The following is a 13,906-nucleotide window of genomic DNA, read 5'->3' on the forward strand; positions in this document are numbered from 1 at the left end:
GTGGAAGTCTGGAACTCTCTCCCTAAAGCTGTGGATGTTGGGTCAATTGAAGTGTTCAAGACTGAAATAAACAGGTTGTAGTTAAATAAAGATGTCAAAAGATATAGTTCAAAGACATGTAAATAGAATCGAAGTAGAGATTATCTTCGTTCGAAGGGCTGAATGTTCCTATGTTCCAAATACCCTGCAGGGAAGCTTTGCTGTGAAGTTTCATTCCCCAGCAAGTCAATAAACAGTTTATAAAATTTACTTTACTTAGACTTCCACCTGTTATAGCTTTCTTGCTCAAGGCTGTGTGAGGGGTACTAATGAGCTTGCCAGGTTTTAAACAGGTCCAAGGGAGGAATAAGACTTTACAAATGCTAAATTCCCTCAGGCTCCCTTTAAATTTGGAAAAAAAAACTGATAATGGAACAAGAGAATGGCAACTTGACAAGATACATGTTCAAATGTCTAGGAAGAAAAATTAAACATATGAAAAGGCTTTATACCAATGCTCATGATATATGAGTATATAACAACTATATTCTTAAAACGGTGTGTTTTTTAAGCAATGCACATTTAAGTTTTTTCTGTGACTCAGGGCAAGCCTTGTGGAATGACAGCAGTAATACCCCATAGAACTGTATAGCATTGCAATTAATTATAAGCTGCCGATAATCACATCAAAGAGCATTCACAAGATTATTCTTTGCTTGTGAGATACTATAGCCTTTTCAAATGAAAATCAAAACTTACACGTTTATCCAAGGGAACAATTTCTAGAATGCTGGGTGTAGTGTGGAAATTTGATACCCTTAAATCAGTTACTGATAAAGGCACAGCTAATAATAACTTATCAGTTGACCTTCACCAGTGCTCCATTTATGAGAGGAACAGGAGAGCATTTTAATAACTCAAACCAAAATGAAGCAGTAACCTCATTTTAAAAAAAGAATTACATTTCTTTTTATAATGTAATTGCAATTTTTGCACTTATGTATACCTGTCAGTTTCACTTTACAGTATTATAAATTGATATGCAAGAATAGTTGGTATATTACAAAACTTACTGAATCATACCTTACAACTAATGTCCCAGACTCCTCCATCACAATTTCTGGGTATGTCCTCTCCCATTGGAAAGACAGACCCAGCAGAAGTGGCAGCACAATGAAGGGAATGGCTCTGGGAGGTCTCAACATCAATTCCAAAGGCTATGAAGTTAAATTTCCTACTTATTACCATCCCCTGCCCTCCCTCAGTTGATGAACACCACTTGGAAGAATCACTGAAGGTAGTAAGGGCATAGAATGTACTCTGGGTGGGAATTTCAAAGTCCATCGCCAGTAGATTGGTAACACTACTATTAACTGAGCGGGCTGTGTCCGGAAGGACATATCTGACAGACTCAGCCTGCAGCAGGTGACCCTACTTGATCTTGCACTCATCAATCTATCTGTCGCTGATTCATCTTTCCATGATAGTACTGCTATGGGTGACCACCGCACAGTCCTTGTGTAAGCAAAGTCCCATCTTCATCATCTGAGGATACTCGTAATTGTGTTGTGTGGCGTTGATGGCAACATTCCATCTCATAAAATGATGGTTTGCGCTGTGGTGATCAACTGTGTTAAGCATCGCATGGTGTGGCTCCGAAATCCCACTCTGGCATGGAGTTTCTGCTGCATTGACTGCAAAGCAAGACAGTGGGCTGAGAAGGTGCAGGCTTCATTGGCCTCTGTTTTCTTCTTGGCCCACTGAGCTCACCTCTTCCAACCTCAAGAGGTCACTGTCATCAGTGATTATCTCCCAGTTGTTAGTGTCAATGTCCACCATCTACATCTCATTTGGAGTCCTTGTCGCTAAGATATGGATGCCAGTGGGTGGGTGGGTGGGTGGGTGGGGAGTTGTGACCCAGTGGCCAGTTCACCGTGCGGAAGGTTTTTGGATATATGCCCGTCTTCTATCCGATGAACATGGCCAGCCAGTGCAGATGTCATTGGTTCAGCAATGAGCGTATGCTGATGGAATTAACAGATTCCGGGTTGGTGAGCTTGTTCTGCAAAGAGATGCCAAAGATACATCTGAGACAGCAAAGGTGGAAACTATTCTGCCTTCTTCTCCTGCCTGGCTTGTGTTGTCAAGATCTCTTCATTGTCTAGAGCGGTGCACTGAGGATGCAAGCTTGGTAGAGTTGCTGTTCGGTGTTTTCAATCAGCTTCCTGTCAAGTAGGCTCCCTCTTGGTTCCCTCACCACCTGCTGCAGGCTGAGCCTGTCAGATGTGTCCTTCCTGTTCAACACTCTCTTATTCCTGGGGGTTACCATTGATCAGAAACTAAACCCGACCAGCCATATATATATATATATATATATATGTATACTGTGGCTAAGATAGAAGCAAAATACTGTGGATGCTGGAAATCTGAAATAAAAACAAAATTGCTGGAAAAACTCAGCAGGTCTGACAGCATCTGTGGAGAGAAAGACAAGAGTTAACATTTCGAGTCCGTATGACTCTTCTTTAGAACTAAAGAGCACTAAATATGTGGTGAAATATAAACTGTTTAAGGGGCGTGGGACAGGTGAAGCTGGATAGAAGGCAAGTGATAGGTGGAGGCAAAGGAGAAATTGCAAATGATGTCATAAACAAAAGGTCGATGGGGTGTTGATGGTGGTGATACTGGCTAAAGGAGGTGCTAAATGGTGACATTAAGAGTAGAAAGCAGAATGAGCAAGTGACAGATGGCCCTAGTGGGGATGGGGGGAAGGAATGGTGTGGGAAAAAAAGATCGAAATAGGCTAAAAGGTGGGGGTAAAAGAATGAATGGAAATAAATTTAAAAAATAGAAATAGATGGGAAATATATATATATATAAAAATTAAAAAATAAATATTTGAAAAAGGGGAACAAAAAGTGGTGAGGATGGAGGAGAGAGTTCATGATCTTAAGTTGTTGAACACAATGTTAAGTCCGGAAGGCTGTAAAGTACCTAATCAGAAGATGCGGTACTGATCCTGTGGCTACAAGAGCAGGTCAGAGATTGGGGATCCTGGTGTATAATAGAAAATGGGGATCCCTACAATTCTTAGTGGAGCCTTCAATCACTGACAGAGAGCCGTCCCTTTAATGAGTGTTACAGACAGTCAAATTAATTAGGAAAGCAGAGGGTGCTGAAATTAACAAAGAATTTGAGGCCATTATATCTCATTTCATAACTCAAAAGTTCAAGATCATCCCCAAAGAAACAAATCACCACCTAGTAAAACTCCCCCTCTCTCAAATTACCCAACCAAAGATGCAGACACAACTGCCAGCTCTTCTCCAAGGAAGTCCAGCCAACAGCACATTGTCCCCAATCCTGGAAAATTAGGACTGATAACTAATCCACCAAGTTCTATAAGATCTTGCTTCTGGAACCAATAGTTTCCCTGCTAAAATACTTCCAACCAGAAGAAACAAATGTTCTGCCAGACATCCTTCACATAGGATTGCCAGTCAGGGAATAACACTAACATCACTACGACAGCATTGTATCTGCCCCCAAAACTATGCCTCAGCACTGACAAAGCCTTTGAATAAATGGAAGGGAATTTCCTACACACTCCTTGCCTTCGGTGATTATTCTGGAAGTAAATTTGAACCTTGTGTTCTGCCCCCATATCCACAATGTGCACCAAAACTACCTCAGTTGCCAAACATTTTCCCTCCAAGCTGTACAAGGCAAGGGAGCCACAGGGCTAAGTGAGAGTTAGAGAGAGGTTTGTTAATGATTAATGATGGTTATGTGCCTGATAAGGTAGTTTTTGATTTGAGGTAGGTGTTTCTATTTTACAAAAGTCTGTGGTTCTGGAGTACATTTTGCTTAAGTTTGAATAGAATGTAAATTCCTTCTCAATGAGGAGCTAGGCTCCTAAAGATACCAAGGCCTTGGCATCTTAAAGATTGCTGTGGCAGCATGTACCAAGGGTTCCTTGTGTTTGTTGGTAGCCTAAGTTGGGTGGAGGTTGCAGTTTAAATCTCCACCCAATGTCCAAATGGAGGCATGAATGGAATGCTGAGATGAACGATTTAAGGAAGTTCTTTTTTAGGCATAAATGTTATGCATTGTGATCGGCTTCTCTGCCCTTTACTGTGATTCACCCCTCTACTTGGAAGATGACTTATCTCCAAAATGAAAAGTTGTTGATAAATAAAATAAAAGCAGTTGCTATCTTGGCACACTACCAGGGAATTGACATGAAAGTACATGACCTGAATGGTGGTCTGAAAATTTCAGTGGCACCCTCACATTTCTACTCTAAGATCCATTTAGTCCATTGCTGGTGCAATGCTTTTGTCTACTTTGGGTTGCCTGCTAGCTGATAGTCAGACTGTACTGTTAGTGTTGTCTTAGAGTGTAATTTGCTTTAGGACTCGATCTCTTTGGATTGTTGTGACTCATGTTGCTGAGAGTACTGGACAGTGTCAGCACTGGGTGGTGGTTGGTTAAGCAAAAGAGATAGTTGTATCCTGATCGACTGTGTGGTGAGGTACATCAGGACTATACTCTATCTCTCTGTTAGGGGCAGGGTGGGGTGAGGGAGGGTGCGAGGCGGGAGTTATTGAAGTTATGGGGCAACAATTTTATGCAAGTCTCTGCATAAAGTTGAAATCTAAATAGTTTGTTCACTGTCCTGATTATAATTTTGAATCCCTAGTTCAATAGTTTGGCAATTTTAAACGTATTTTAAAACGCTCCACCTTTAGAAGCAATAGTCTTCAACTAGTTTTATTTTACTTTAAAGCAACAAATAGAAGTGTTAATTCAGTCCGAATTGTTTCACTGCAGGAATTTGTCAGCTTTGCAAGCAGAGGCCTGGGTGATCAGGGCTCAGCTACAGCAAACCTCATTTTGTGCTTGTGAAGTAGCTTATAAGTCACTTAACTAGTCAAGTTTAATCAAAGATTACAGGGAAGCCCCCAGAGAAATTTATGAAAATTAAGTAGAACAGTGATTTTTGTATATCCCATTTCACTGGTGTAACTATATTTTGGATACAAATTTCAAACCCATGGCATTACAACTGAAGTATTTACTTTTATAAATGATAATATTGGAAGCAAAGAACAAATTACGATTCAAATTGTGTAATTTATGCTATTTCTGGTTTTGTAGTTGCAGATAATCAACCTTGGCTTTCTCTAATCGAGATGATGGGCTAGATTTAAGTTGGGCAGACTTTGCATACCATTAAAAATGGCAGATGGGATCCGATTCCGGGATTCCCTCCCCCAGTTTTTGTTAGCACAGGAGAAGGGTGTGGGCAGCGAGCCTGCACCCTGGACTCCTGACCTGGCCGGCTCCATTGTGGAAATAGGCATCTCCTGGTCCCTTGCAATTTTCATGAAGTCGGGCCAGCTTTTCAAGAACTCGTGGTTCACGGCTCCTCAGAGGTATTGTGGACCATGTCTGGATGAGGAAACCTTTTGAAAGATAACTTCAAAAGGTCCTACTCATGCTAACACTTGCCCCCACCCGTGCTTTAAGTAACGTTTATTGCAACTTGCAAAGTGTGTTAATTATTAGTCAGATTTATCAGTTATTATAAGGTTTATCAATATTGTAGGCTTTATTGAGTTAAGGCCAAGTAAAATTAATATAAGCAGACCAAAGTAAAATAAAATTAACATAAGTGAAATAAAGGTAAGATATGGCAGGGCAGCTCGATCATGCGTAATGCATGTCCAGGTGTATGTAAGAAGTCATGGGTGCTACGAGTGACCTAAATGGCCATATGTGCAGGAAATGTCACCAACTACAGAAATTAAGCTCTAGGTTCTGGAGATCGAGTGGTGGCTGGAGTCACTGTGGCATATTCGCGAGGCTGAGAGCTACATGGATTGCATGTTCAGAGAGGTGGTCACACTGCAGGCTAGGAGCATAGTGACAGAAAGAGAATGCTGACTGCCAGGCAGTCCAAGAGAACCAGGCAGCTACTGCACGAGTCCTCCCAAGGTCCCGCTCACTAATCAGTTTTCCATTTTGGATGCTGGAGAGGGCACTCAGAGGAGTGTAGTCAGATCCAAGTTCGTGGCACTACAGGTGGCTCAACTGTACAGGAGTGGAGGAAGAAGGGGTGGGGACAGTAGTCATGATAAGAGATTCATTAGTTAGAGGAAAGACAGGTGCTTCTGTGGTTGAAAATTTGATTCCAAGATGGTATATTGCCTCCCTCGTGCCAGGGTCATGGATATCATCGAACTGCTAGAGTATTTTGGAGGACGAGGGTGCACAGCCAGAGATCATGGTCCACATTAGTACCAATGATATAGGTAGAAAAAGAGATGAGATCCTGCAGGCTGAGATTAGGGAATTAGGAAAGATCTAGCAGGATCTCAAAGGTGGCAATTTCCAGATTACTCCCAAGACCATGTGTTAGTGGGTATAGAAACAGGAGAACTCACTAGATGAATGTGTGGCTGCAGAGATGGTGCAGGAGGGAGGGCTTAGGATTTCGGGGGCACTGGGATCAATTCTAAGAAAGGTGTGACCTGTACAAGCTGGAAGGTCAAAACCTGAACCGGACCAGGACTAGTATCCTTGCAGGGAGACTTGTTCGTGTTGTGGGGAGGGTTTAAACTAGATTGGCAGGGGAATGGGAACCTAAGGGCAGATTTAGATAGGACAAATTCAGAGCGGGGAGTGGGAGACAGAAAATTAGCGAGTGACTCTGCAAGACAAAAGAAGCAAAGGTTAAAATGTGTACAGCACAGGAATTTGGCAGTGTTAAAGGGTACATATTTAAGTTCAAGGAGTATAGCAAACAAAGCTGATGAGCTAAAGGTACAGGTAGACACATGGCAGCACGATATCATCACTATAACTGAAACTTGGCTTAATAAGGAGCACAATTGACAGCTCAACATCCCTGGATATAGAGATAAAAACAAAAAAACTGCGGATGCTGGAAATCCAAAACAAAAACAGAATTACCTGGAAAAACTCAGCAGGTTTGGCAGCATCGGCGGAGGAGAAAAGAATTGACGTTTCGAGTCCTTATGACCCTTCAACAGAACTAGTTCTGTTGAAGGGTCACGAGGACTCGAAACGTCAACTCTTTTCTTCTCCGCCGATGCTGCCAGACCTGCTGAGTTTTTCCAGGTAATCCCTGGATACAGGGTGTTCAGACAGGATAGACAGAGGGATTAAAAAAAGGTGGGGGTATAACATTATTGGTTAAAGAACAGCTGCGAGGAGTGAAAATATACTAAATGAATCATCGAATGAGGCCATATGGGTTGAGCTCAGAAATAAAAAAGGGGCAGCCACACTTCTAGGAGTGTACTATAGACCCCCAAATAGTGAGAGAGTGGTAGATGAGCAAATATGTAGGCAAATTTCTGAGTGCAGAAACAATAGGGTAGTAATAGTTGAGGACTTCAACTACACTAATATCAATTGGGATACGAAAAATGTGAAGGGCACAGATGGCACAAAATTCTTAAACTACATTCAAGAAAACTTCTTTAGTCAGCACGTAACAAGTCCAACGAGAGGAAGTGCAATTCTAAATTTAGTCTTAGAAAATGAACCTGGGCAAGTGGATGAAATAGCAGGAGGTGACCATTTTGGAGATAGTGACCATAATATGGTTAAATGCAGCATAATTATGGAAAAGGATAAAGGTAGAGCAGAAGCAAAAGTTCCAAAATGGGGAAAGACACATTTTATGAAGCTGAGAAGTGTTCTGGCAAAAGTGGACTGGTTGAAGCTACTTGAAGGGAAATCAGTGAGAGACTAGTGGGAGGCATTCAAAAGTGAGATTCTTTGGGCATAGTGTAGGCATGTCCCTGCAAAGGAAAAGAGTGGTACCACCAAATCTAGAGCTCCTTGGTTATCTAGAAGCATACAGGGTAAGATAAAGCAGAAAAAGGCAGCTTATAGAAAATACAGGGATGAAGTAAAAAATGATATCAGAAAAGCAAAGAGGATATGAAAGAACAATGGCAGGCAAAAATCAAGGAAACTCAAAAGATGTTTTATTGGTACATTAAGAGCTAGAGGGTAAAGGAAGGAAGGATTAGGGCTGATTAGGGATGCACAAGGTAACTTAGGCGTTGATGCAGAAGATGTGGGCGGGGTTCTTAATGAATACTTTGTCTCTGTCTTCACAAGGGAGAGGGATGGTGCAGACATTTTAGTTAAGGAGGAGTGTGAAATATTAGATACAATAAGCATGATGAGAGAGGAAGTAGTGGAGGGACTGACATCCTTGAAGATGGATAATTCACCAGGGCCGGATGGATTGTATTCAGGCTGTTAAAGGAAGCCAGGGAGGAAATAGCAGATGCCCCGAGGATCATTTTCCAATCCTCACTAGATACAGGCAAGGTACCAGAGGACTGGAGGTCTGGGAACATTGTACCATTGTTTAAAAAGGGTGCAAAGGATAGGCCAGATAATTATAGATTAGTCAGTCTGACTTCAGTGGTGGGCAAATTATTAGAATCAATTCTCAGAGTCAGGATAAACTGTCACTTAGAAAGGCAAGGATTAATTAGTCAGCATGGTTTTGTTTAGGGAAAGTCATGCCTTACTAACTTAAATTGAATTTTTTTGAGGAAGAAACAAGGAGGATTGATAAAGATAGTGCATTTGATGTGGTCTATATGGATTTTGGTAAGGCATTTGACAAAGTTCTACATAGCAGACTGGTCAGAAAAATAAAAGCCCATGGGATACAGAGGAATGTGGTGGGTTGGAACCAAAATTGGCTCAGTGACAGGAAACAAAGGGTACTAATTGAAGTAAAAATAGAAAATGCTGGAAAAACACAGCAGGTCTGACAGCATCTGTGGAGAGAGAAACAGTTAACGCTTTGAATCCGCATGGCTCTTCTTCAGAACTAAAGAGAAGTGGAAATGTGATGGAATTTATACTGTTTAAGGGGCGGGGTGGTGGAGCAGATAAAGCAGGATAGGAGGTCAGAGATAGGTGAGGGCTAAGGAGAGGCTGACAAAGATGTCATGGACACAAGACAAAGAGTGTTAATGGTAGTGGTGAAGATGAAAGAAGGTGCTGATAGGAGGCATAAAGCTCATATTTGACTGATATTTTAGTGAATGGAAAGCGGTTTGCAGTGACGTTCCACAGAGAGTACAGAAGAGATTTAAATGAATGTTACCAGGGCTAGAAAATTGCAGGTATGAGGGAAGATTAGGTAGGCTAAGGTTGCTTTCCTTAGAACAGAGGAGACTGAGGGGTAACTTGATTGAGGTGTACAAAATTATGAGGGGCTGAGATAGAGTAGACAGGGAAGACTCGTTTCCCCTAGCGGAAAGGTCAATTATTAAGGGGCACAGATTTAAGGTAATTGATAGAAGGATTAGAGGGGATATTAGGAAAAACTTTTTCACCCAGAGGGTGGTAGGTGTCTGGAATTCACTGCCCGGATTGGTGGTTGATGTAGAAACCCTCAAGTCATTTAAAAGGTACCTGGATATGCACCTGAAATGCTGTGACTCAAGGCAATGGACCGGGTGCTGGAAGGTGGGATTAGAATGGTCAGCTAGTTTTTTTCAGCTTGGGGCAGACATGATGGGCTAAATGGCCTCTTTCTGTGTCTTAACTTTTCTATAGGTTTGTGCTTTCCAGGAACAGCAGGCTCGACTCTAGAAACGCCCTGCCCTCCCTGGTCCCTGGAACCAAGATCACACCTTTTGAGGCACCTTTTCCCAAGGCGGGCACGTCGAGATGGAAAATTTCACAACTCCCACTACCCGCCTCTAACATGAAAATCCAGCCTGATGTGGCTGGACAGCACATTGGGTTCCCCCCAGTTTAGTGCTGAGCTGACTAGAGTGTCCTGTGGGTGCAACATAAATATTTAAGAGTTTGGTAGTAGTTGGTAGGGAAGAATATTTAGGGTCCTGTGAAGCTTACCCTCCCATCAGCTTTTTCCTAGCAAAATCAACAGCTCCTGGAACAGCTGTAGTAAAATCCATACCAAATTAATATGTGCCAAATTAATTTCAGTTCAGCATGCCAGCTAATTCTTTTCTGGTTATTTTTTCCTTAGTGGAAAAACTACTACATCTTTCTTGAAAAGCTCATTAACAGTTTCTAAACAGGTGTCAACAAGCAACAGCGTTTTATAAAAAAAACAGTTTTGTTTCTTTTTGGAGAGCAGGGCAATAATCAAGAATGTTGTAGAAAAAGAAAAAAAAACTGATTGTCAACTTGTCTCCCTGTTTATCACATTGTAACTCTATTAAACAGTAGAAAACATCCTCTCCCTCTGAAAAATGGTTCAAATTCTACCAAGAGTATTCATTTGGTAAAGCCATTACTGTACTTATACCAGGATGAGGTAGGGTCTAACATTAAAAAGGGAAGATTTATGTTCCACGGCCCTTGATCTAATAGCATCATAACAAGGGATGTTAAGAAACACTATTAACATATCTTCCTTCCTGCTGATATATACACTAGGAGAATTAAGGATCAAATGAATTATGAGTAAAGGTTTAGTAAATCTAACTAAAATCTCACAATTATAGTTTCCAACCTGTGTATGAAAGTAATCTACACAGCTGAATTTGTCATGACGATCAATCAGATCACCTGAATGCAGCTCCCTATAGTAGTTTGAGAGGCACTGTTCACCTAACAGGGAACATTTTAGAAAATTGTGAGGTTCTGAAAAGGGGTTGGGGGGGAGGGGGGGGGGTGTTGAATGTTTAACAATGTTCGCAAATTTCAGAAGGATTTTAGATTAAACTAGTAGAAAAGGTGTAGTCCAACAAATAATTCAATGACATAAGCTCCTAAGCAGAATTTACTATATAGCAACCAAAAAAAATATAATACAACTCTGACAGAGAAAACAAAAGGGTTTTGACTGCAATGACTCACTGCAGACATACAGCAGAGATGAAACCCTCATTGTGGAGGATTGTGGAACTGTCTGATACCACAACCAGTCTGCTATCCAAAGAAAGTTTTTAAGCTCATAATCAAAGGGACATCTTAACATTGGAAGTCAACCATGCTATCTGAATAATAAACTTAACCTTGCTGTGTTCATATAGTAATCTTGAGTATTCCATCATATCCGATTGAACTAAATCCAGAAAATGCTGATTATGTACAGTTAGTGTTTCTAAGCTTACAGACTCATCCTGACAATTTATCTCAATAATTATGGTAAATGGCAACAACATACCTTGTGGCAGTGCTAATTGTACAATAGTGCATGTTGGCAAATAACGTGATATTAGTTATAGATGTGTCCAACTCAGTCCTTGATGCAAATTCAAAATGCGTTTTGGACATGGTGGGGGGGGGGGGAGGGGGCGGGGCGGTGGGGGGTGGTGGTGGTGTGGAATACACTCCACTGGTTGGAGTCAAGTGTTACTCAAAGGAAGATGGCTGTTATTGTTGAAGATTAATCATCTCAGTCCCAAGACATCATTGCAAAAGTCCCCCAGGGCAGCATCCTAGGCCCAACTGTCTTCTGCTGCTTCACCTTCTGTCCATCATAAGGTCAGAAGCAGGGCTGTTCACTGAATTACATAGTATTCAGTTCCATTTACAATTCCTTAGATAATGAAGCAGTCCACATGCAACAGGACCAAGACAACATCCAGGCTTAGGCTGATTAGTGGCTTTAACATTCATGCCAAACAAGTGCCTGGCAATGACCATCTCCAACAAGAGAATCTGACTATCACCCCTTGACATATAAACATACTACTGTCACCAAATCTTCAACCATTAACATCCTGTGGGGTTACCATTGTCCAGAAACTGAACTGGAGCAGCCACATAAATGTGATTTTATTCAGATTTCCTGCATCTGCAGTATTTTGCTTTTATATAAAACACATGGTTATAGAGTGGGTCATAAGCTGTATATTCAGTGGTTTCTCACCTCCTGATCCCCTCGCAATTAGCTCACCCCAAGCCTTTCCACCACCTACAACACACCAATCAAGAATGTGATGGAGCTGCCTGGACAGGTGCAGCTTAAACATTCAAACAACTCAACATCATCTAGGACAAAACAGTCCATTTGATCAGCCTCCCATTTACTGCCTTAAACCTCCACTTCTGTAATCACTTGTGGACTGGGTGCATTGTGTAATATCTATCCAAGGCTTCTTTGATAGCACTTCCCAAACCCATAATCACCAATACCTAGAAGGACAAGGGCAGCATTGCATAGGAACGCCATCAACCTTCAAGTTCCCCAATTCACGCACCATCCTGACTTGGACATATATTGCCAATCTTCTATCGTCACTGTCAAAATCCTACAACTCCTGACCCAACAGCACTTTGGGAGCATCTTCACCATATGGAAAGCAGCAATTCAAGAAGGCAGTTCACCACTACCTGCCCTGGGCATCATGAGTTTAGGATTAAATGTTGGTCTTGCTAGTGACACCCATATCATGAGAATTAATAAGAGAAGTTGCCTTTATACCTCTCAGACAATGTTTAAAAAATTTGTTCAAAGTAAGAATATAAGTACAGTCTATGAAGCCATACACTAACAGATTAAATCTATTTCTCCTTTAGAAGAAAACTGTTTTAAAAAGTAGAACCATAGAATAACACAGGAGGATGCGGCCAGTCGGCCAATGGTGACTGCACTGGCTCTTTTGAAGAGCAATCCAGTTAGTCACACTCACTTGCGCTTTCCCTACATGATGCAATTTTTCCCCATTTTTTTAGGAATTTATCCAATTCCCTGGGGCTGTAAGTTTGCTTTCTCTGCACAACCTCTGGAGATTCGCCAATGTGCAATAATACATAAAGCCAGCATGGATTAGAGGCCTATTAAGGTTTGGAATTGTGATTATTTAACAATGTAACATTTTTGTTAAATGGGATAGAAGAAATGGTGCCTTATTATAAATCAGATTCCAGAGATCAGGGATGTACATACCTGTCATACAACAGTAACAAACTTTTCTAAAGGGACCTATGTGAACACTGTAGAATACAAATATTCTCATACTGGGAATTTGTGAACCTGATAGGTTTTTCAAAAATCCATTAAACAAGCTAAGACAATGGTAACGATGCTGTATGAAAATCCCAATTTCAGATTTTTCTTTTGATCTGTGACTTGAGTGCCAAGTTGTAATGTTTTGAGCCATGACATACTCTTATGAAAACTATTAACTGGGCATGTATGAATCTGTGGTAAGGCAAATCAAAACAGTTCATCTACAACATAAGTAATTAAAAGACACTTATCACTGTTTCTCTGGAAATAATTGGTGATAATTTAGTGACATTTATTAATATATTCTAAAACATTCATCCATAATAATGTTACACATAGCTTCAGCATCATGTTAAGACTCTGATGAATGAAAATTGCCACGGTTCTCTATATAGTTTCAGAATTCATGAAGCTCTGTCATTAAAAGTCAAATGCCAGTTTCCGGGGAGTCATAAACTGTTTCACCATTTCATCGGTCACCTGCTTGCGTCGTACTTGGTGTGCTGCTATGATGGGCTGCAGTGTTTCAATAAGAATCTTCTTCAGCTCTCCTGTAAGAAGCTTTCCACTTGAATAATCCTAAATCAAAGAATTCTTAGAAGTAATCAATATGTTTTAAAATTACTAAGATAATTATGGATGAGGAAGGCCATTCAGTCCATCTTAATTCATCCATCCGGAAAGTTCTTATAGTCTTTCCATTGCAGTATCCAATTCTTTCTTACTTAAATCTAGAATTTTCACCTCCAACACTACTACAAAATGACTTCTCCAATACTTATTTCCAAAAGGAAAAGCCTGAGTTTCTTCAGTTTTCATAACTCAGACTACTGAAGCCAGAGATAAACTACATTCTTTGCGCCATCTCCTGCACTTTAATGAAATGAAAGCAGTATTCAAAGATGGGGTCTGAACATAGCTGATAAA

General features: G+C 40.9%; 1 protein-coding gene across 1 annotated transcript in view; it reads right to left on the reverse strand.

Annotated features, from left to right (window-relative positions):
- Window positions 1-13,250: 13,250 nt before the first annotated feature.
- The window catches only part of LOC121292448 (tryptophan--tRNA ligase, cytoplasmic-like), a 38,869-nt gene continuing 38,213 nt past the window's right edge, over window positions 13,251-13,906 (reverse strand). The window contains exon 11 of the mRNA XM_041214391.1: window positions 13,251-13,558. Within this exon, the coding sequence (XP_041070325.1) occupies window positions 13,400-13,558 (159 nt within the window). The 3' untranslated portion in view covers window positions 13,251-13,399. The remainder of the gene's footprint in view (window positions 13,559-13,906) is intronic.

The sequence above is a fragment of the Carcharodon carcharias genome, chromosome 20, assembly GCF_017639515.1.
Source record: "Carcharodon carcharias isolate sCarCar2 chromosome 20, sCarCar2.pri, whole genome shotgun sequence".
Lineage (NCBI taxonomy): Eukaryota > Metazoa > Chordata > Chondrichthyes > Lamniformes > Lamnidae > Carcharodon > Carcharodon carcharias.